At 49.1% G+C, this 25,031-nt stretch overlaps 1 protein-coding gene across 2 annotated transcripts in view; it reads right to left on the bottom strand.

Moving 5' to 3' along the window:
* CUX2 (cut like homeobox 2) overlaps window positions 1-23,107 on the bottom strand; it is a 275,625-nt gene extending 252,518 nt beyond the window's left edge. For both annotated transcript variants that reach the window (XM_069557872.1, XM_069557873.1), the window contains exon 1: window positions 22,968-23,107. In XM_069557872.1, the coding sequence (XP_069413973.1) occupies window positions 22,968-23,030 (63 nt within the window). In that variant the 5' untranslated portion in view covers window positions 23,031-23,107. The remainder of the gene's footprint in view (window positions 1-22,967) is intronic.
* Window positions 23,108-25,031: the final 1,924 nt, after the last annotated feature.

Here is a 25,031-nt window from a genome sequence, read left to right as displayed (position 1 = left end):
ACTATCCAGAGATTTCAAAAGTGCTGTTGCCTGAGGGGCCAAATTACATGCTTCCAGGGCTGCTAACGGAGTTAGCGCGTTCAGTCATTACCCAGGCGTTCCCATTAAGTGACTCTGGGCAGATGACATCAAATTCATTTCAAAAGCACCAGGAACTGAAGCATTCACTTGGGTAGTTTAAGGGAAGGCAACTATCCTGCTGGTACAAATCAGACCCCTTGTTGATAAAGGCAATAATTAAAGAATAATGTTAATTAGCCGCTTTTATTTGAAGAAAAGTACAGTAGTTGGAGGGCTTCCAGGCTGTTGAGGTGGGAGTCGCTCTTTCTGGAAAAAGTGGAGGCTGCTAGGGGGAATGGGGAGCCTGGGGACCCACAGGAAGAGAGAAAGATGGCAGGGGCAGGGGTGGGGAGACAAGACGCGGCCAGTTAAGGAGGATGTGGGCCTGGGCTGTGCGAGGCCTGGGTCCCCATGTGAGAATCAGCCTGATCACCCCCAAAGCCTTCAAGGGGGGCAGCTCAGAGAGCCAGGAAAGATGGTGCTGCCGGTCTCGAGCAGGCACCATCAGCCCACTGCCATCACGGCAGACTCTGGCCAACTCAGGTCTCCCTGTCTACTACTTCCGGTCACAGCCACTCCCTCCCTCTGCCATCTCTGTAACGCCTGCCTCGCTTACACAACCTCTGGTCTCTCTTCATGGCCTACCACCCTCAGCGCTGAATCACCACCACTGCCCCCCTTACAGAGCAGACGGTTTTCCTAAAGATGGCTACCACAATATCCCTCATGCTCTTCCTCCACTGAGATCTTGACGCTCCTCCCATCAAGCGGCGTGGTCTACAACCCCTCGTTTGGAACCTGGGTGGCCTTTGGTAACCGCCTTGACCAGCAGAGAATATGGAAATGACACTAGCGACTTCCAAGGCTGGACTAGGGAAACGCCTTCTCCTCACCTCACTCTCTTCAGGACATTCACCCTTGGAATCTGGCCACCATGCTGTGAGGAAGCCCAAAGAGTCCACACAGAGAGACCATACGAAGAGGCTACAAGTCGGTGCTCTGGCTGGTAGCTGATGTCTCAGCTGACAGCCAGCATCAACTGCTAGATGTGTGACTTGCTGAGTTACCCCCAAACTGTGAATGTTCCCAGCTGAAGCCCCAGATAACACAGAGCAGAAACAAGCTGACTCAGCTGGGCTCTGTCCTAATTCCTGACTCTCGGATTCTGACTCACAATATAAATAGTTATTTTACCCAGTAAGTTTTGGGGTGGTTTGTTACACAGCAGTAAATAACTGATACAGTGACAAAAAATCACACATTTTAAGTACTATCCTCATCCCCAAAATCTCTCTCTCCTCACAGACCTAGTGAAGAGGCCCAGGACGAGAAACAGATAGTGGATCTGACTGCCAGTGACAAGAACTTCTCGCCAAGAAAGCCATAATTAACCTCTACCTAATGCCTCTTTAGTCAGCTCTCAACAGCCCCTGGGTGCTTGCTTCCCTGGTGGCTGAGAAGCTAAAGAATCTATCTGCCTGCAATGCGGGACACCTGAGTTCATATCCCTGGTCTTGATCCCTGGTCTGAGAAGATCCCCTAGAGAGGGGAATGGCTACCCACTCCAGTATTTGTGCCTGGAGAATTCCATGGACAGAGGAGCCTGGGGGGCTACAGTCCATGGGACTGCAAAGAATTGAACACGGCTGAGAGACTTAATACTTCCACGCCTTTCAACAGCCCCTGGGATCTCTAAGCACCTGCTGTGTGCAGGGACAGGAAGGACTCGGCAGACCACAGGGTCTAGTGTGGAGGGGAGATAAGACAGGAAGCACCATGGTATGGAAAACAAACTGAGACCCCACACAACTGAGTGCTCTGCCTAGGACCCATGGCTGGTTCAGGCTCTGATCCACCAGACTCCAGTAAAGTGGTTTGATTCTCATTAGCAAGATGCTTAATTAGGGCAGCTCATCAATATATCCCAGAGAGAAACAAATTATGCCCTGGCCCAAGCCCACTTACCTGCTGGCAGCTGGGCCAGCCCCAACCCACTAAACGGGCTATCCTGGGCAGGATGCAAGGGAACATGCACTGATGGGGCAGGTGGGCTGGCTCTAGGGACTCAGGGGCAGGGAGCTTCGGGAGCTGCCTTCCCCGGAGCACCCCACCTTGGAAGCCAAGAGGGAAGCAGGAGCGGGGCCTGGGTTTCTCTCCTCCCTGCTCTGGGGAGGCAGAAGGCCTCAGAAGGCCTCACCCACCACAAGATGCCAAGATGCTCTGCTCTGCTCAGAGAGTAATTTTTTTCCAGAGATGAATTTTGAAAAGTAGGCCAAGGGCTGTGGGACCAACCCCCTTGCTTGCAGAGGCTGAGAACACCCTCTCAGGGACAGTGCTGGTTCAGCGAGGCTCACAGGCTGCTGGCCCAAGGGGCCCCAGGTCCAGCTACCCCAGGATGTGAAGGGCAGAAAACAGGCCTGGCTCCTCTCAGGAGTCCCTGCACGGTCACCAGCTCTGACCTTGATTCCTGGCACCCTGACATCCCAGCTGCTTATCAGCGCCCACTCCCCGGAATCCTGGCCCTTGCCTCCACTCCTGCCAGCCAGCACTGTTCATTGTGAACAAAACACCAGCACATAAGACCTTTGCAAGGCACATCTGCATGTAGTCCCTTCCCAATTGCACAGTCTCTGCTTTGGGTATTCCCAGGAATACCAAGAGGCAAGAGAGCCTACAAACATAGGAGGGACTCTGGAGTCAGACTGACCCTGCTCAGCGACCCTGGGCCAGTAACTTGACCTCTTTGTGCCTCACTTTCTCCTCTGCAAAACGGTAGCATTAATAGTGTCTATATCACAGAGCTGTTATGGAAATTACATAATTTAAGTGATGGTTTTATTTTTTAATATTTTTATTTATTTTGCTGTGCTTGATCTACTTGTGGCACATGGGATCTTTGATCTTTGCTGTAGCATGTGAACTCTCTAGTTGCAGCATGTGGGATCTATTTAGAGCATGGTGTCTTAGCCACTGAATTACCAGAAAGTCCTTAAATGATATTTATTAGGAAGTGCCTAAGAGCTGTGCCTGACACAGAGCCACCTTTGATCAATTATTAAATTTATCACCAAAACCAAAAAAATACAAAAAAAAACACACAAAAATCTTTAGCGCTCCTTTCATCCCTAACGGTCATGTAAATTCTGCCCATTTTCCAGAATGGTTGCACTGAGGCCAGAGAAGGCAGAATCACCTCCACACCAGTCACTATGTCAGCACAGCTTGTCCCTAGAGTGAAGCTGCTAACTCATATGTCTATGGAGGCTGCACAAACAGCATCAATGGGACAACTGGGCCCAGCGGGGGCTGTGCAAAATAGGAAACCCACTCTCCATTCCCATCCCCATTACATGTCTCAGCTGACCGCTGCCCTGTCTGAAATGCAGGCCCAAGCATGCTAGCTCTTCTGCTGAAGAGAAGCCAGGAACCTCAGTTTTTACGTTGTGACCTCTGATCCGGGCACCACATATTCACCATTCACCAACTGCCACACTAGCTACTGAAGCTAATATAGAGTAATGAGTTGACCATCTGATGAGGGAGACCAGCAAGAAACCAGGGAATCAACCGGTGGCCTAGAAAAGCAGCCTAGGCCAGGGATGTCCAAGCAGGAGGTAGAGGGTGCCCAACTCAGCACTGAGTCAGGGAAGGAGGGCTGGGGCCAGCAAAAACAAGGGGAACAGTATCTCAGGCAGAGGAACAGCAAGTGCAAAGGCTGCAAAGTATAAGGAGTGTGGTAGTTTGGGGATAGAAAGGATATAGGAGTTTGGGGAGCAAGACAGAAAGCTGAGGCTGGAGACTATGTAAGCAGCTGGCAGATTTTCAGAAGCTGTAGAAGGGGCATAATCCCATCTCTACTGGGGAAAGGCTGTATGTTTATGCGGAGCCTCTAGACTTCTCTGGGCACTTGTGGGTTAGCAGGTCGCTCTCACTGGAGCAGGTGTGCAGCCCTTGGACAGCCGCACCCCCTTGAAGGAAGAGAGTTCCTTAGTTCTCTACCTCCATAGCCTGAAATCATCACTCCCACTACTGAGGAGAGAGGTAATAGGGAGCAGGCATGACAGCAAGGGATAGAATAACATTTACGGAACGCCTGGTACATGCTAGGCTCCAAGCTGAGCCCTTCATGGATTACCTCATTTCCTCTGTACTCTACCCCATGAGGTGACTATTATTGCTTTCCCCATTTCACAGGTAAGGAAACTGAGGCATGAGGCATGGCTTCAGCACACAGGCAAGAGAGGAGACAACCTGTCTGTCAGAAGCCCCACTCTGCCCTTGAACTGAGCTAGCAAGCTGACGTTTCTTCCTCCTGAGGGATCAAGTTGGGGCTAGGGAGAAAGGCAGGCGCAGCCGCCAGCTCTGAGGAGAAGGACCTGCCGGCTGACCCTGCATTACCCCGAGTTACCGCCAATGCAGCAAGATCAATACTTGTGAGCTTGGGGGCTGTGCTGAGCTTTGGGGAAATCATTAAATGCTATACCAAACTAGCCAAAAAATAACTGCATGGCAAGGAGACCGAAAGGAGCTGCTGCTTGGGAGTGTGTGCACACAAATGTACCCAGATACACACTAAGGTGCCTGCACGGACAGTGACACACACACGAGTGCACACACAAGTCACCCATATGTCGATGCAGATACACAGACACATACTCAAAGACACTCAGAAGGACACGAAGGCACACTCAGATACACAGACACAGACATGCTAATAGCCACAAGGACAGGCACACATATAAATGTGCAAAGACCCACAAACATACTCAGAAATACACAAAGAAGACAAAGTTGCACACACAGAAACACAATTACATGACCTTCACATCCACCCATTTATTCACCTGACTGGTACTTTCTGAGGGCCGACTATGCAGCTGCCAGATTCTGGGGACAAGCTGCTGTGCCCTCATGGAGCTTAGAGTTCACAGGAGGAGGCAGTAGTTAATTAGAGCTGTGTGTGATGCCTGTCATGTTAAGTGCAGTAGAGATGGACCCCACCATCTAGAGGGAGAGCGGGGAAGCTGCCCTGAGGAAGTGACACTGAGCAAGTTCCCAGGGCCAGGGAGGAGGCGACCGGGGATGAGAGGGAACAGCGTCCCAAGCTGGGGAGCAGCAGTGCGCAGGGAGGAGTGGCACAGAGGAAAATGCAGACAGACGCGTGAGTCCAGAGCATAGAGGGCCCCGAGAGCACGGCTCAAGGTCAAGGTCAAGAGCAGAGGACACACTGGAATGAAGCTAGCAGAATTCGGAAGGTGATTCCAGTAAGTTATGTACTAATAAAAAGAGCACCAAAACACAGAGCAAAACTGACAGAGAGGAAGGAAGAACTGGATAATTCAACAATAGTAGAGACTTCAGTAACCTACTTTCCACAGTGGATAGAACATCTAGACAGAAGATCAAGAAGAAGACGTGCACTACTGTAGACCAGGTATGGAGGGTGGAGGCCAGCTGTGCTGAGCCCAGGCCATGCTGGGGCTTCTTCTCCAAAGGCTATAAGGAACCATTCTAAATGGTTCTTCAAGGGTTTCAAATAATCTCACTAGCTTCCACATGTCAAAAAGAGTAGGGTAGGTCAGAGTCTGTGCGTCGTGCTAAGTCACTTCAGTCGTGTCCGACTCTTTGTGATCCCATGGACTGTGGCCTGCCAGGCTCCTCTCTGTCCATGGGATTCTCCTAGGAAGAATGCTGGAGTGGGTTGCCATTTCCTGCTCCAGGGGATCTTCCCGACCCAGGGACTGAACTCATGTCTCTCCTGTCTCCTGCACTGGCAGGCGGATTCTTCACCACTGAGCTACTACCAGCATGCTTCCCAGAGTCAGTACAGGTAAACAAATTGGGAGACCAAAGTCCCGGGAGGAGTGATGGGGCATGATGGGTTGCTGGCTGGCTAGGTAAATGAATGGATAGATGGGTAATTAGATATATGGAGGACTGGATGGATGGATGGATGAAGTCAGCAGGAACAGAAAGTAGATAGCTGGATAAACCACTCAGCTGGGTGGATAAAAATGGGTAAGTGAGCAAATCTATGAATGAACGGATGATGGCAGATAACTGGACAACCAACCCTGCCAGACTTCCAATGTATGGGTGGTCACAGACAGAAAGGGAAGAAAATCTCTATTTATTGTGTACTCCAGCCCATGTTCCCAATAATACCCTAGGTAGACATCCAACCCCTCTCCTACCCAACGGGATCTCCACATATGACGGCCAGGACCTGGTCGGACAGAGCACCCTCATGTGGCCTGTACTCTGATATCCACACCATTTCAGTCACCTCATCTTTTCGTGGTCCTTACTATTAAGCAACATTTGAAGACACGCTAGAAACCAGACCCACAAGGCTAGCGTGCAAAGAGCCCTTCTGAGAATATAACTCAGGCCCTGCTGCACCACCCTGACCCTGTTCCATTTTTGAGGAGGGGAATACAACACCCCTTTGCCACTGTGTACCTGCCATGAGAGGCCTTTAAAACACCAGCTGGCCATCTGCACAAGGGAAATAATCACTCCCTTCCTAAGGAAGCACAGCTACCACTTTGCTGGGGCATCAGGAATGTTGCCATGGAAACCTTCTCCCACCCTCCCCTCCTTGAATGATGTAGTCTTCAATACACTTGTACACACCCAAAGGCTTCTTACCACTAAGACCCTCTCTGGACAGAGATAACACATCAGACTGTCAAAGAAGCTTTCTTTTATCTCTTTTCCAAACATTCCCTCCCTTCCTTCACTGTTCCCTATCAGGCTGAACCCAGGGGGAACCAAGCACACTCTGGATCCTGTTTCTCCACTGCTTGAAACCTTCAATGTCTTCTCACTTTCCTGAGAATATAATCCAGCTGAATCCATCCCCTACCACGGTCTACCGGGTCTACCTCCCACTCAGACCTCATCTCATCTCCTACTTTCCCTTCCTTGACCATCCTGTCCCAGCCATACTGGCCTTCCTTCAGTTCCTAGATGTGCCAAGGGGATTTCCACCTCAGGGCCTTTGCACACCACTGTTCCTATAGCTGCAAAGTCTCTTCCACCTGAACCTTGCTGACTGGCTTCTCATTTTTCAGGCTTCAGCCTAAATGTTACCTACTCAGTAACCACCCTGAATAAACAGATGCCCCTTCATCTTGATTTTAGTAACATTTGGTCATTTCATTCCTCCATTCTATCTCAGTAATTACACATTAATCTGTTTAGCTTACTCTCTCTATGTCCAGCACCTAACACTGTGCTGGGCCCATGGCACATACTAGACAAATATTTGCTATTTGCTGAACATATGTCAGGTTCAGAGAAAAGACTGGCCAGACTAGATTCAAGTGCTTTGTGGCACTGGATACTCCCCAACAATCTGGCCTCCATTTGCTCATCTGTAAAGTGGGGCAACACTAGTGCCTACTGCAAAAGGCTGTTGTAAGGATGAAAGGAGAGAATGGGGTACTGACAAACCAGGGCAGAGACTCCTAGCCCAGCACTGACAGGAAGCCAGAAGAGTGAGGAGACAGATATCTGAGTATCAGAGGCTATTTCAGAAGCAGCTGTGGCCCCAAGTCTTGCCTTCCAGAAACCAGAGTAATGAGTTAAGTTTTACCATGAAAGGAGCTTATGGAGCCAAATATGAAATGTAGAGTATGGGTGATTCAGCCAACAAAAGAGGGGCTAGATTTAGCACTTCAAAAAAAAAAACCAAATCTAAAAAACTTTTTTAATAAAGCCTACAAGTCTATCCCCTTCTTTCTTTATCAACGACACAATTTATTGACCGAGGAAGCCATATCGACTAAATAAATCTTGATAATGACCAAGGCAGCAATCAATACCCGCTTATTATCAGCCCGGACGGAGAATTTCATTTTGAGGAACGCAGGCCCAACGGCAGGGCGTACCACGCAGTTCTGGACTCTGGCGGGTGGGCCAGGGATGGATGGCTGGGTGGTACTCATTTTCCAGGACAGGAGACAGGCATCTTTCCTGTGTTATTAATAACCTCCCACCTGCCACCCTAACCTATGTCTCTCATGCTTGTGAGTCTGGATTCATTTCCATGAGTTGACAATGATGTGTTTTAAGATGTTTAAAAATAAAGGGGAAAGCACAAGCATAATGACTATAGGTGGGGAACCCTGAGAGCAGGGCAGGGAGTTGGGAGATGGACTCCGGAAGAGGGACCTCTGGCCCCTAGTGAGTCAAGAGCAGGGACATGAGTGCCCAATGGACCTGAGTCCTGCATTAGAATTCAAGCTCTTCTGCTTGCTGACAATATGGCCTTGAACTTAACCTTCTGTGCCTCCTCAATCTGCTCAACTGTAAAAGCAGGATAGCAGTAGTTTTCTTGTGCTAGGGTTGTGAGAATTAAATGAGATAATATTCGTCAAGGGCTCTAAACACTGTTCAGCATGCATTAAACGTTGGAAGAAGTATTTGTTCAAAAACTGTCAGGACTTCTGCGCAGAGGGCCTCCTTCTGATGTTCCAAAGCAAATGTCAAGCCTGGTCTTGCTACAGCCAGCCAAGCGGTATTTGGAGAGGCTGACCTCCCATCCAGTGCCTCTCTGCAAGGATCTGGTCCACCTTACTGCTGGCTAGTGATGACCAGGAGGTGAATAAAAATAACAATGATGATGACAGTGATAGTAAAAGTAATATTAGATGCTCTCATTTCCTAGGAATGACCATGCTCTGTGCTAAGAGCTTTCCATGCTTCACTGCATCAGTTCAGTTCAGTCGTTCAGTCGTGTCCAACACTTTGTGACCCCATGGACTGCAGCACGCCTCCCTGTCCATCACCAACTCCCGGAATTTACTCAAACTCATGTCCATTGAGACTCTGAGAGGTGGCTCAGACGGTAAAGCGTCTGTCTGCAGTGCAGGAGATCCAGGTTCGATCCCTGGTTTGGGAAGATCCCCTGGAGAAAGAAATGGCAGCCCACTCCAGTATTCTTGCCTGGAAAATCCCATGGACGGTGGAGCCTGGTAGGCTACCGTCCATGGGGTCGCAAAGAGTCGGACACGACTGAGCGACTTCACTTTCATGTCCATCGAGTTGGTGATGCCATCCAACCATCTCATCCTCTGTCATCCCCTTCTCCTCCTGCCTTTAATCTTTCCCAGCATCAGGGTCTTTTCAAATGAGTCAGTTCTTCACATCAGGTGGCCAAAGTATTGGAGTTTCAGCTTCAGCATCAGTTTTTCCAAAGAATATTCAGGATTGATTTCCTTTAGGATGGACTGGTTGGATCTCCTTGCAGTCCAAGGGACTCTCAAGAGTCTTCTCCAACACCACAGTTCAAAACCATCAATTCTTCGGTGCTCAGCTTTCTTTATAGTCCAACTCTCACATCCATACATGACTACTGGAAAAACCATAGCCTTGACTAGACGGACCTTTGTTGGCAAAGTAATGTCTCTGCTTTTTAATATGCTATCTAGGTTAGTCATAACTTTTCTTCCAAGGAGCAAGCACCTTTTAATTTTATGGTTGCAACTATCATCTGCAGTGATTTTGCAGCCCCAAAATATGAAGGCTCTCACTCTTTCCATTGTTTCCCCATATATCTGCCATGAAGTGATGGGACCAGATGCCATGATCTTAGTTTTCTGAATGTTGAGCTTTAAGCCAACTTTTTCACTCTCCTCTTTCACTTTCATCAAGAGGCTCTTTAGTTCTTCTTCCCTTTCTGCCATAAGGGTGGTGTCATCTGCATATCTGAGGTTATTGGTATTTCTCTTGGCAATCTTGACTCCAGCTTGTGCTTCTCCCAGCCCAGCGTTTCTCATTATGTACTCTGCATATAAGTTAAATAAGCAGGGTGACAATGTACAGCCTTGATGTACTTCTTTCCCAGTTTGGAACCAGTCTGTTGTTGCATGTACATTTCTAACTGTTGCTTCCTGACCTGCATACAGATTTCTCAAGGGGCAGGTCAGATGGTCTGGTATTCCCATCTCTTGAAGAATTTTCCACAGTTTGTTGTGATCCACACAGTCAAAGGCTTTGGCATAGTCAATAAGGCAGAAATAGGTATTCTAATCAAACTCTCTTGCTTTTTCGATGATCCAACGGATGTTGACTATTTGATCTCTGGTTCCTCTGCCTGTTCTAAAGCCAGCTTGAACATCTCGAAGTTTACAGTTCACGTACTGTTGAAGCCTGGCTTGGAGAATTTTGAGCATTACTTTGCTAGCGTGTGAGATGAGTGCCATAGTTTGAGCATTCTTTGGCATTGCCTTTCTTTGGGATTGGAATGAAACCTGACCCTTTCCAGTCCTGTGGCCACTGCTGAGTTTTCCAAATTTGCTGGCATATTGAGTGTAGCACTTTCACAGCATCATCTTTCAGGATTTGAAATAGCTCAACTGGAATTCCATCATCTCCACTAGCTTTGTTCGTAGTGATGCTTTCTAAGGCCCACTTGACTTCATACTCCAGGATGTCTGGCTCTAAATGAATGATCCTACCATTGTGATTATCTGGGTCATGAAGATCTTTTTTGTTCAGTTCTTCTGTGTATTCTTGCCACCTCTTCTTAATATCTTCTGCTTCTGTTAGGTCCATAACATTTCTGTCCTCTATTGAGCCCATTTTTGCATGAAATGTTCCCTAGGTATCTCTATTTTCTTGAAGAGATCTCTAGTCTTTCCCATTCTGTTGTTTTCCTCTAGTTCTTTGTACTGATTATTGAAGGCTTTCTTATCCCTGCTTGCTATTCTTTGGAACTCTGCATTCAAATGGGTGTATCTTTCCTTTTCTCCTTTGCCTTTTACTTCTCTTGTTTTCACAGCTATTTGTAAGCTGACCTCAGACAGCCACTTTGACTTTTTGTTTCTTCTTCTTAGGGACGGTCTTGATCTCTCCCTCCTGTACTATGTCACAAGCTTCCGCCCACAGTTCTTCAGGCACTCTGTCTATCAGATCTAATCCCTTGAATCTATTTCTCACTTCCACTGTATAATCATAAGGGATTTGATTTAGGTCATACCTGAATGGTCTAGTGGTTTTTCCCTACTTTCAATTTAAGTCTGAATTTGGCAATAAGGAGTTCATGATCTGAGCCACAGTCAGTTACTAGTCACTGCATCAACACCCCCATAAGGTCTCTATGAGGTAAAGGCTGTATTTAATTCACATTTTACAGATAAGGAAACTAACACTTTGAGAAATCCAGTGAATCACCCAAGGCATCCCAGTTAGGAAACAGCAAGGCCAGGGTCCAAAGCCCATGCTCAAATCATTTCAGGTACTGCTCCCAGGGTAACTGAAATTCAGCAGGAAATTACCTCCCAGAATCATCATCATCATAGTTATTATTACTGCTGTTAATAAAGATCATGATTAACAACAGTCACCATTTGGGGAAGGCTTACAGCATGCCCAGTCCTAGGCTGTGTCTGTATTGGTTTGTCATTTTTTACCTCTCACAGCCTTGGAGAAAAGTACTTCTATCTCCAGGCGATTGTGAAAGAAAAGCTTTATGAGGGCAAGAACTTGGTCTGTTTTGTTTACTGCTGCACTCCCAGCACTTCACATTGCACATGACACATGGCAGGTGCTGAATAATGTTCATTAAGTGAATGAATGAATAATCTGTCTCAACAACCCCGGGAAGCTCTATTTTAGACAGAAAAACTGAGGCCTGGACACTGTATCTTAGCCATAAAAGGGAAGGGGAGACTCCAATCCTGACTTCCTGCCTGATTATAAACTAGAAGTCCCAGGGGATACTGAGCAGGAAATCCCCCCAACTCTAGTGACACTGTCCAGAGACCTTGATCCCTCTTTGATGCCTGCTGGGCTGATCATATGGACCCATGAACCAGGCTTTGGGAGAAGAATGTCACCTGGATCCCAAAACATGTTAACTGGCTATCTTGTACCCCTCAACAACAGCCATCTCACAGACTGCAGGAACCTGCTTTGTGACCTGAGTTGTATGTGACTGAGGCCACTAAATCACTACTAACAGTCCACAGCCTGCTCCAGCAATTAATTAATGGATTTATTAATTAGGATGGGAGCTACTTCCCAGGCCGGAATTGGGGTCACCAGTTTCTAAAGCAAGACTCACAGAGCTAAAGATAAACCCTTGTTCGCTGCGAGGCTGAGGCCTGTGCCCAATTCCCAATCACAGAGTGAGAGAATTTCAAAAGCCAGTGATGGGTGAAGAAGCTGGGGGTCTGGGAGGAGCTGGGTCCCCCAGGACTGCCTCCCAAGGTAGAGTCAAGGCAGGTGCTCCCACCTTACCCTTCCTGTGCTATTCATCCACTCCATTATCCAAATATTTATTAAGAACTTACTATGTCCTTGCCCTCCTCAGGGAGGAATATGTGTGTGTTAGTCGCTCAGTCATGTCCAATTCTTTGCGACTTCATAACCTGTAGCCCACCAGGTTCCTCTGTCCATGCAATTCTCCAGACAAGAATACTGGAGTCAGTTGTCATTCTCTTCTCCAGGGGATCTTCCCGACCCAGGGACTGAGCCCTGGTCTCCTAAATTGCAGGCAGATTCTTTACCATCTGAGCTATCAGGGAAGCCCAGGAAGGAATACAGATGGTAAACAAACGAACAAATAAATACATATTATCACATCAGGTAAAGCAGATAGCAGTAAATGGGGCAGGGGGCAGGGAGGGATTTTGGAAGCTTAGGGAGGACCTCTCCAAATATTTAAATAGAGGACTGAATGGACTGAGACAAAACTAAGGAGACGTCTGGGAATAGCAATGGGAACAGCAAGTACAAATGCCCCGAGGTTGGAATATGTTTGGTGTGTTCAAGGAACAGTGAGGAGGCCAGAGTGCTTGAATAAAAAGGGGAGGCATGTCAGGAAATGAGAGCGAAACAACGAAGGGAACGGAGGACCTAATCACACAGTGGGCCCAGGTAAGAACAGGCAACCAGAAAGAGGCAACGCTGAGAGTGATATCACCCAGGTTCCCAACAAGACATAAAAGATACCTCAACTGGGCACCTCCTATGCACTAGGTGCCTTAGGTAGACGTCCAAACCTCATTTCATCTTTCCTGTAGGAAACTGTGGTCCTTTGAGAAGAAGATACAAAGGCAGGATTACAAGACAAAGAGATTTATCAGGATCAATACCTGCACCCTGCAGGAGGGAGCTAGAATAGAGAGAGGGAGGGAGGGAGGGCATGAGTGAGAGAAGAAGGAAGGAAAGTTGGTAAGTAAGGTTGGTTGGTTAGTGGAAGCACCCTAGACTGCAGAGGAGTCCAGAGCCTGCAAATGAGTCCCATGTGTCCCAGGAACCAGTCTGCTCTTAGTCCCCGTTACACTCAGTCCCTGGCTGTGGCAGTTGCGGGTGATCTTCAAAGGCAGGATCTGGTGCCACCTGCCCATCACACTTCCTACAGACAAAGATCTGCAAGGTGCCTTCTCAGGGCCACCACTGGGAGGTACCATTGTTATATCCACCTGATAGCTGAGAAAACCAAATCTTAGAAAGAGGAACTAACTTACCCAAGGGACACAGCTAGGAAGAAGCAGAACTGGGATTTGAATCCTGATGACGCAGTGCCATGATCCCAAGATAAACAGGAGTTGGGGAACTGGGCGTATTTTGCAACAGAATTGGGCTGTATACCTTGTTAAAAAAACAAAAGCAATACTTAAGGCTTCGAAGGAAAGCTATGAGAAACCTAGACAGCGTATTAAAAAGCAGAGCTATCACTTTGCCGACAAAGGTCTGTATAGTCAAAACCATGGTTTTTCCAGTAGTCATGTACAATGTGAGAACTGAATCATAAAGAAGGCTGAGCATGGAAGAATTGATGCTTTCAAGTTGTGGTGCTGGAGAAGACTCTTGAGAGTCCCCTGGACCGCAAGGAGATCAAACCAGTCAATCCGAAAGGAAATCAACCCTGAATATTCATTGGAAGGACTGTTGCTGAAGCTGAAGCTCCAATACTTAGGCCACTTGATAAAAAGAGCCAATAAATTGGAATAGACCATGATGCTGGGAAATGCTGAAGGCAAAAGGAGAAGGGGGTGGCAGAGGATGAGATGGTTAGATAGCATCGCCGACTCAACACATGAACTGAGCAAACTCTGGGAGATAGTGGAGGACAGAGGAGACTGGCGTGCTGTAGTTCATGGGGTCACAAGGAGACAGATAAGACTTAGCAACTGAACAACAGCAAAGGCTGATACGGTGTTTGAATACTTTACAAAGTACTCACTGAGATAGAGTCACTCCAGGTCACACATGTGCTAAATAATCTTATTTTATACTTCATCCTTACTCCCAACTGACAGATGCCAAGAGTGAGCATAAAGGTGGGTCCAACAGGGCTTCCTGGCTCAGTCGGTAAAGAAATTGCTTGCAATGCAGGAGACCTGGGTTCGATCCCTGGGTCAGGAAGATCCTCTGGAGAAGGAAATAGCAACCCATACCAGTATTCTTGCCTGGGAAATCCTATGGACAGAGGAGCCTGGTGGGCTGCAGTCCATGGGGTTGCAAGAGTCGGACACCACTTAGCGACTAAATCACCACCACAATAGCCACTCAGAATCTGTGACCAGCTTCACTGCCTTCCTCCAGTTTCTTGCACGCACTGTTTTTCCACCCACCTCAAGGTATTAGCACACGCTATTCCCAGGGACGCTTTTCCCTGACCTTGTCCTTGACACTTTGGCTAAAGGGTCACTCCTTCCAGGAAGGCTCCCTTGATGCTCAGACTCAGGCAGTTTTTTTTGCCACATGCTATCTCAGAATCAAATGTCCGTGTGTGACTAGACACCCGTTTGTCCAATAAGATATGCATCCACCCCCCTCCATTGTCTGTGGGCTAAGTGAGGACTGGCACTCTTGTCTTCCGGTTCACCATGACATTGCCAGTACATTATTATTATTTATAGTATTTATGATATTTACTTATTATAATTTATACCATTTTTAGTTATACTGTGAGTGATGAATATATTGGGTTGGCCAGAAAGTCTGTCATGTTTTTCTGTACCATCTTATGGAAAATCCTGAGTGAATTTTTTTGGCTAAACCAATACATTTTCAAAGTGTAGGACAACGGCAGTTATTATTATTAACATTATATAGCACATCTATGCGCTAGGCACAGATTTCACACTTCACATGCACTAACTCACTTAATCCACAATCCTTAAGGAGGCAGATACTACTATCATCCCTATTTTACACAAGAGAGAAAACCGAGGCTCAAAAAGGTTAAGTGATTTGCCCAAGGTCACACAGCTGGTAAGTGGCAGAGCTGGGATAGAGCCAGGCCCCCTGGCTCCAAGTCCTCACTAAATATCTCTGGGAGTGGGAGACTGCAGGGCTTGATTTTGCAGCCCACACTCCACACCTCAGATCCCTGGAGCCCATGGACACTCATAATGGACCAACATCTCAAACAGGTGCCCCCAGCCTCTGAGTGCCTCTGCATGACTGCCTCTCTTGAGGAAATCTGCACTCGGCCTGGCTGTCCTGGTGACCCCTGTGGTCTCTCTGTCTGCAGCACCCACGTTCCAAACAGCTGGCTGGACAAGTCAATCGACCATAATGGTTCCCGGGGAGCCACTTACCCCGTCGAGTTTGAGCGACGGCGGCTCAGAGAGTCTTAAGCACTGCTCGGCTCCGGGCTTCTGGGGCAGACAACCAGCTCAGGCCAAAGAGGTTGGAGGATTGATTTCTTTCTCTTTCTTTTTAATGACAAATGCGTATCTTGGAACTGCTGTTTCATTCGGCTAAAGGATGGCAGAGGGGATGCAGAGGGAAAGGACTAGGAAGGAGGGGGCAGCTGCTGGCCCATTTTGAGGGTGACTGAGCTACTGAGGAAAAGCAGAGACAGCAGGCTAATCATGCGTCTTCATGTAGCTGGTCAGGGCCTTTCGGTTTTTCTGAGAATGCAGCCTCATCTGACATTTGGCACTTGGAGAATGGCAGCCAGTGGCCTTGACAGGGACCTGCCTCATGGCCCCTGGAGCCGTCTGACCCACTGCAGACGCTCAGCCCAGAGTCTCTGCACCACTGTCCCCTCTGCATGCCATGCCCTCGCTAGGTCTCCTTTCCCTACTGAGCGCAGCCAGAGTGTTGGACTTGTACAGGATACTGGATATCTGAATTTCTTAGGTAACATCTTCTGTATTTTAAATGCTGAGAAGCTTATATTTTAAAAAAGTGTTTTTAAATATTGCACTAATCTGGACAGATACATCCGTGGTCCAGACATAGCTCCCAGCCTGCAACCTCTGTAGTCTGAGCTCCCAAGATATAAGACATCACATATAATATTAGTAATATATTAATATAGTAAGCCCCCAATGGAGGAAGAGAGAAGAGAAAAAGTGCCCAGTAATCTCTAAAACAAGCTTGCAAGGCCAGCAAATTCCAGGATCCACTGCTCATTTGGTTTTCTCACTCCTCTCTTCGTCTCTAAAAATACCAACAACAATAAGAAGTAAAACACTTATGGAACAGTAACTGTGTGTCCCAAACTGTGCTAAGCACTTTCACATTTAAAGTGCTTTAATCTTTAAGAACAATCTAAAAGGGGGAGATTACTATTAGTTCCATTTAGAGACAAGGAAATAAGGCTTAGAGAAGTTAAGTGACCCATCCAAAATTCACACAGCCAATAGGTGATGGAGCCAGGACTGGAAGCTAGACAGGGAAACCTCACCGTCTTGGCTCCTCTTACTTCCCTCTTGAGGGAAAGGGTAGAGAACAAGTTTCTGGAACTACATGTGATCTACCTTAACACTCTTAACTGGAAAGGTAAACACCTCAGCCATGCTACCACCATCATTACAAACCTGTAGACCAGACTCAGCAAATGGCCTTCAGGCCAAATCCAGCCCTTCACCTGTTTCTGTAAACTTTTACTGGAACACAACCATTCACATTCATTTTTCTTGTCTATGGCTATTTTCATGCCACGGTGGCAAAACTGCGTGCTTGCAACATAGACCACGTGGTTCACAAAGGCAAAAGCATATTATTATCCACCTCTTTACAGAAAGTTTGCCAACTCTGATGGCAGACCTAGATGGTTTCTAAAAAGCCTAGAGAGAAGCCACCCCTGGGAAGGTCATGAGGTTGAAACCTTCAGGGAAACACCTTCCTTAAAGAAGGGGAAGCATACTTGCACATTAAAGGGTAGTGGAAGCTTCTTCAGGTGTTTGGGGTGAGACCACAAAGGAGCCAGCCAAGGGAAGATAAGGGAAAAAGCATCCCAGGCAGAAGGAACTGCAAGTGCAAAGTCCCTGAGGTAAGAATGTGCTTGACGAGGGACCAAAAGACCACTGTGCCTAGAACAGAGTGAGGAGAGGAGAGATGCTGGAGATGAAGTCAGAAGGATAACGGTGGGGTGGGGGGGGGGTGCGCGGGGGGGAGGGCGGGGCTCGACTACCTGGAGTCTTACAATCAGGGGAAAGGACCCTGGATTTTTAAATTAAGTATGATAGGAACTGATTGTTCATATCCTACAAAACACTACAAACCATTTTCTGAAGGGATCCTCAAGGCTTAGAAACCAAGAACTCCATTCCAGACATGACTTTTTTGGTCTCAAAATTCTGCTCAAGAGGCCAATGGCTCCTCATCACTGTCAAAATGGGCCCTGAGGTCATGAAAAGGCAATACATTTAACTGGCACACAAAGTATGTCAGCATCCTTCCCTTTACAGCAACCGAGTATAGCAAACCAGATGAGCACAACCAGTCTATGTGATGGATTGAGAAATGGGAGACTTGGAATGTTAGGGGATTCACCCAGGAGTGCTAGAGACTGTACTTCTTAGCTGCTCTTGGGGCCCTTCCCCTCTGCCTACTACGTCCACCTTCCCTGACACCTTTGATATAAGCCACTGTCATTACGAAAGAGCATCTCCCAGACAGAAAAATCAAACAGACGACTGAACCCTGATTTCCTCAGCCAGAAACAAAGGCAGGCCACTACCTCAGTCCCCTTCCCACCCTCAAACTCTGCCAGGCTCAGTCTGAGTTAGATAACTGGAAGCCACCAGAAATTCAGCCCTTTCAGAAAGCAACAGAGAAAACCATAGATTTTGGATAGCCACCTCGACCATCATCCAGGATCAAATTTAGCACCAGCTGAGGTGCTCACGTTTGAAATTCTATCTGACGGAAGAAAGGTTACCACAACAGAATGTCAAGTTCGAAGACAGAATCCTCCCTTTAACAGAAGAGTTTAAAAAAAGAAGAAAGAAAGAAAAAGGAAAGGAAAGAAAAAAAAAAACACCACCATCATCAGAAAAGCTGTTCCCTCTGGTCAAAATAGCACCGTGCTCATCTGAAATAACCCACCGAGACGCTGATTTGCTTCTTTAGGCTTGTCCGTGGTTTCACAATTTTCTACAGTGAATTCAGGTATTAATAAAAGAAACTTCGAGACCTCCAACAGCAAAAGCGGTCAAGGATGAGACATTGCTCATTTTTCTTTCAGCATTCAAAGAGAGGCCCATCTTTGGGAAGCAATTTCTGTCGAGTTGAGAAATTCAGAATTTTGGGATGCCCAGAAAAGACTGCTGGGTTCTTTATATAAATTCTCAACACCTGTTTCTAGCTCCTTCTGCAAAATAGGCTCACAGGGTGTGGCTTGCAATGAATTGGAGAGGCAGATGGAATGGGGTCACCCACTGGTTGGACCTGGAAGGGTCCAGGGGGCTGGCCAATGGTTTGGTCGTATTCACAGAGCTGCTGCTAGGAATCTCCCCTCGTCCCTCTGTCTCCCACCACTCCCTCTCCTCCCGCTCCAACCTCCCACAGCCTTCACCTAATGCCAGTCCATCTCACAGGCCTGGGCCTGGGCCACACCAAGCCTGGTCTGCTCATGCTCGCACCTCGGCAGCAATTCTATTACAGTGAAGTTTCCAAAGTTAGGATTCCGCCAACAGGGCTGATAGCTTATTTACTGCTGTCATCTAAAGAAAGAGGAATTTTGACACATTGTTAAATGATAGCACATTTAGATAAGTCAAGCTGTCAGAGGCTCTAATGGATGTCTAAACTCTCTGTGGCTGATATGTAAAATTTATGCACTTCAGAATATCATAAGGTTATAATATTTTAATCACATCCACGCTCTTTTCTAAACTTTGAGCTGAGAAAAACATTCCATCAAGTCCCATCTCCCGTACGCCAAGAAATTGAGCCTTCCTAGAAGTTTCTCCAAAACTCCTTACAAAAAGTCCAGCTTATCTCATTTGAGGACCCATCAGTTTTCCTCCCTAAAGGCTCACACCCCAAGCAGAATTTGCCTTTTCCTCCCAAGTTCGTACAATGTGATCCTTCCAGTCAACCTCTTTCCTCCCAAGAAACAGATGTGCATTCAGACTGAGCACCAACTCTTGTTAGCTTGATTAACACTCTTTGAAGGAAAAAAAAAAGATATCAAGAGAGACTGGACCCAGAGTATCATTTTAAAAAGTGGCAAAGTAAAGCAGAAAAAGAAAATCATAAAGGTATGAATCCGGTTACGACGACTATACACAGAAAAGCCATAAAAAAATACTGCATTAGTAATGTTCACCATAAAGCAATCTTATAACCAAATGAAATATGCCTAGCATTAACTTTGGGATAGAATTTTATTTCTTCTCGTTTCCTGGACTGCCAGCAGCCGAGAGAAAAACCAGCAGCAAAGAAAGAGGGAAGCAGTTTCAGGGATCCTGAAGCAGGGTACCAAATGTCACAGCATCTTCACCATCTTTAAGACTGCTGACAGACTTCAATCCTAGGAAAACAGCCCCACTGTGCCCAGAGATGGCACTGGAAGGAATAATAACCAGACTGCTTCTATATTTGAAAAATATATACTTCCAGAGGGTGTGCATGGGCCAGTACAAGGTCACCTTTCTTGCCAGTATCGGAGTGGCGTTGGTAGCATGGTCTGGCCTGGGGACATGGGCCGCCTTTGCTGCCTTGGCCACTCCAACGCTCAGCGACCAGGCTGCATGAAACCACTGAATTGAAGCTATACATGCCTCCTCACACTCACAAACATCCGGGGCCACGGGACAAGTGAGCCCAAAGCTCTTGGCTTGCACGGGGCCTGCAGTGGGGGCCCAGCTTTCCTACCCAGATCTTGGAACGAGCCAGCTGAAGTTTTCCTTTCTAGCTATCTCCCCTGTAAACGGAAAGTGGGAAGGGGAAAAAAATGAGAATAAAAGTGTGGCACAGGAGTCATTAGCATTATGCACAAGAGATGATCCGAGGCGAAAGTGCTTAGGCTCATAATCCGTTTCCAACAAAAATGCCATCAGTGAGAATATGGGGCTGGGTTGGGGGCGCAGGACTGTTGGGCAGGGGAAAACCTGAACATTTCAGGACAAGGGTGGACACCACGGCAGATGTGAGGGCCTCAATGTTTGTACACCGCTGCCACATGTACCTCTGTTCTCTTAAAGTGTACAGCTTTTCAAACTCCCAAAGGGACAACCCACCCCCCACTTAATATCCATGTAAATGAGGTTAACCCTTTCCCCAGAGCCCTCTCCTTTTGTGTCAAACACACCAGCCATTGTTTTAATGAACATATCCCTCCCTCCTGCACCCTAAGTATATACCCTGTGCAGGGAGAGGTCCTGGCTCTATTTTCCCATCACCTGAACAAGGCTTTCCACCACCCCCATCTTCATCCTTTCCAGTCCAAATTTGCTTTCTCACCTCAGCATCTTCTAAAACCCTAACAAAGGGTTCCCAGATCAATGGGAGTCCAACTGGAATCAAGATCTGGGTGACCTCAACAGCTCCACAAAAGACCCCTGAGCCTGAGACAGGAGAGACTTGAGGTTCAACACCCCCTCCACTCCAGCTCAGAAATCAGCCCCCTGGGAGCCGCACCCACCCCTCAGCACCCAGCCCAGGTCTCACTCCACCTCCCGGTAGCAGCCCAAGCTCCCCGGATTGAAAACGAGTTATCTAATGAAAATTGTGTTAACTGACATTCCGGCCAACCGGGAGCAAATACCAGCGCTGTGAATCTCGCCGCGGAAATTTTCTCCAGCCCAGAATAACAATAGGACCCTGCAAAGGGCCTTCGCCAGCCCTTCTGGTTCCTCTCCTCTTGTCTGCCACGTTCTTGTCATTCCTTATGTTACAGAACATCAATCATAAATAAAGACGCTGTCCCCCAGCCATGCCCGGGTCTCATTTACAAACATTAGCAGGGAATACGATTACCATTGGCCTTCGTGCCAAGCCCAATGTGGCTGCCCAACTCTCTCTCCCATTCTCTCTCTCTCCCTCTCCCTCCCCCATCCCCCACTCTTCCAGAAAGGCCACTTTAGCATCATTTAAAACAGCAACCACAGCTCGCAGCCCTGCCCGCCTCAGATGGCCACCAAACTGTAGCCCCAACTCGAGTGAGGACCTGGAATTGCAAGGCACTTGCAGTTATTAACTGCATGCCTGAGTGCCCCGATTTTCTCTCCAGCTCACTGGCTTTGAAGGAGGGGGCCTGCGGGGAGTGAGGGGTTAGAAAGGAGGGGGGTTGGGAAGCCACCAGGAGGAGGGGGGCACTGGAACCACTTATCAGAAGAAACTTAACGAGATTTGCAGGCGGATTAAAAAAAAAAAAGCGGGTCCCTTTTTATCTCCAGACTGATGCTCTCCCTTCTTCCAAGAATGTCAAGGCCAAGGCAGGATGCTTTAATCTCCCGGTAACCAACACCACTTCCCTGCCCCTTGTTCCCGCCGCACCTCGGTGAGACTCCTGGGACTGGGGGCTTGTCAGGAGCACCCTGGGGCACCTGGGAAAGGACAGAGGCTAGCGTTGTGCTGTGCGCAGTTTTCTGCGAGATCCCACCCCGCGGCCCAGTCTCCTGTTGGGTCAGCAAGAATAACCCCCAAATCTGGAGGAGACACACAGACTCCCAGAAAAAGGTGGAACGGGGATAAAGTGCTGGAGTTTGGAAGGGAGTCGCCCCAGGGAGGGAGAGGGAAAAGAGAGAGAAGAGACTAGAGAGAGGAGGAAAGAGAGGAGTGGCCGAGAGGAAAAGCAGGAGGCAGAAAACAGCGAGGGAATCTCCTATTTAAAAGTTCCAGTGGGCCCGAGAGCCCGAAGTCACCTGCTCTGCGCAGCTCCCGGCTCTCCAAGGCCCCTGAGGCAGGAGCGCAAACTTGCGCGCGCCCCGGGCCCATCACCACCGCCAGTCCCCACCTAAGACTTGGAAAGAGGTTGGCGAGGGGGATAAAGCAAGAGGCAAAGACGAACCCCGAGAACCCGGCCCGAGGAGAGGTCTGCCGGTGCAGGCGGCCAGTCCGGCGGCGGTGGCTGCAGCGGCTGGGGCGGCAGCAGCGGCCCCTGGGTGGCGGCGCGTCCGGGCTGCGCAGCTAGGCGGGCGGCAGCGGCGGAGGTGCTGGCGGGCGGCGGGGCGCGGAGCCGCCTCCTAGCCAACCCCGGATGCCTCCCCCCACTCCTCCTCCTCCTCCTCCCAGCCGCCAGCTCCCTCCCTCCCTCGCCCGAGCCCCAGCCGGGCGCGGACAGGCACGCGGCGCGCTTCGCGGCCTCCCCGGGCGCCGCGAAGTTGGGAGGCGCGCAAAGTGCGGCGCAAGGGGGGTTGCTCGAGGTCCCGCCTGCAGCCCCCTGCCTGGGACCGCAGACCCTGCCTTCCTCGCGCCTCACTCCGCCGCTCACCCGGCGGCTCGCTCCCCGGGCCATGGGCTCACTAGCGCTTCTCCATGGTCGCAGCGGCTAATCGATGATTGAACCGAACAAAGAGCAGCGGCGAGATCAATTCCTAATACCTATCGATAGGCAGCGGGCAGTCGAGCCCCTGCGAGCTCCAGCAGCCGCCGCCCGCCTCCCCAGGGCGCCCGACCGCCCTCCCGGGGACCTCCCCAGTGCGCCCAGGGCGCGCCCGAGGGCTCCCCACGGCCGCGCGGCCGGTGCTGCCCGCACTAACCTGGAGTCGCCGTAGATCAAATCGCTTCCAATATTGAAACATCGATCCCACATTGGCGGCCATCTTGGGGGCTATTCGAGACGCACACACACAAGAGTTTGGCTTTTCTCAATGGCTGCACTCAATATCCGGGCTGGACTCCCCCCAGCCCCGGGGCCGCCGCCGGCAGTCCGGGCCCTGCGCGCCACCGCCCGGGGCCCCTCGGGCGCCCCCCGGCCTCCTGCCACCCGCTGCCCCTCGGCGCCGCCGCGCCGCCGCCGCCGGGCCCGGGAGCCGTGCGCCCCCCCCGACCCCCGGAGGGCGCGGGAGGAGGGCGCGGGGCGGGGAGCTCGGCGCCCGCCCGGGGGAGGCGGCCGGGGATGGGGTGGGAGGAGAGGAGTGGGGGGGAGGCAGCGTCTCCGAGAGGCGCTGGCGCCGCCGCTGCCCTGCCTGCAGCCGGCTCCCGGGCCCGCGGAGCGCTCGTTGCATCTCCCCCCCCAAGTCCGGGGTCGGTGTGCCGCGCGATTGCACTTGACTTTGGCTTTTTGCAAACTTATCAATACTGACGTAACGTGCTGATCAATGCAAAGGGAAGTTTGCGGGGGCAGGAGGCGGCGGGTGCGTGGGGCGCCTACCCTCGCCTCGCACCTGTCTATCCCCCATCCCCAGCAATGCATACTTAAAAAAAAAAGTTAATAGTTTGCAATGCATTTTTTTTCTTTTGCAATCGGAGCACACAACACGTGCCTCGGGCTGCCGCCGCTCCTTCGCCAGCCAGCTAAGCTTCGCATCCGAGGGTAGCAGCCGCCAGCTAGAGCTGCGTAGACTACCCTGCCGGCGGGTTGTTGGGAGCCGGCCAGTGGGCGGGTGGCAGCCGCCCGGGGGCGCCACTGAGTTGTCGGAAATGTCACCACTGCTGTGCGCAGGGTCCACGCCATTATAGAGTTATATTATTAGGAGGCGATGTCTTGTCTTGGTCATAGCACTGGGTTCTTTCCGGGGGTCCTCTGCAATAGAGATTCTTGTTACTATTTTCAGGAGCCTTTAGCACAGTTACATGGGCTCCTCACAACTTTAGAATGGGAGGTCGTTTTACTGTTCCCATTACTGGGGAGGGTTCTTAGCCAAACCTCTGGAATGGTTTCTCCCCCTACAGTGGGTTCGCTTTTATCGTTATATGTTGAGGGGGGCCTAGCCTAGCTCTGGATCATTAACAGCTACAGATGTCTCTGCCACTGTTACAATCATTATTCCGGGGTCCTTAGCCTAGCTGGGGACCCCAGGCTTCTTCCCAGTATGGGCCTCCTTTATTATGATTGTCTTTTGGGAGAGAGTCTTTAGCCCAGCTGGAGGGAAATTCTGGTCTTCTGCAATTTTTCAGACGCTGGACAGCAGGGGTGGCTAGATTTCTTTTACATTTTTTCCATCATCTTGCCTCTGCAAGGGAGAAGTCCCCAGTCTCCTCCCAAGGTCCTACACCCACCACCCGGGAGGAACTCAGACCTCCCAACCCCCTTCATAACTAACATTTCTCCTGACCCAGCAGTCACCATTTCTGACATGTCCCCCTACCAATCTTACCCTAGCCTCTGCCCCACCCCACCCCCCAAAAAAGGAGACATTCCCCACCCCCTTTTTCTCTGGGCAAAAGATTTGCTTTTATAGACAGCAAATGGAAATTATATTCTCTTTTTATGACCCAGCTTGGACTTCTGACATCACTCTTGGTCTGGGACAATAGATCAATACAGAGGGTTATAAAAAAGATAAAGTTTAGAAGAGTTGTAAAGAAGAAAGAATCGTGATGGATATTTTTGATGATTTTCCAATATTTGTGTCTTGGAACACGTGCTTCAAGGCAATTAAAGTTTTTAATGTAATGTAAATAATTGTTTCATAAATGCTTCAGAAGAAGGTGTGATCTTTCTAAGCAATCACTCGAGCGGTTTAAAAAATGTAATGTGATTTAAACAAGGATACAGTATTTCTGTTACCATCCCCATACATTTTCCATAAGGCCTGGGTAAATATATTAATGCGCAAGTTGAAAGACTCATAAGACCAGAAGTACAGCGTTCACCAAGA

This window comes from Ovis canadensis, chromosome 17 (assembly GCF_042477335.2).
Source record: "Ovis canadensis isolate MfBH-ARS-UI-01 breed Bighorn chromosome 17, ARS-UI_OviCan_v2, whole genome shotgun sequence".
Classification (NCBI taxonomy): domain Eukaryota; kingdom Metazoa; phylum Chordata; class Mammalia; order Artiodactyla; family Bovidae; genus Ovis; species Ovis canadensis.
This window is presented reverse-complemented; position numbering and strand designations above follow the sequence as displayed.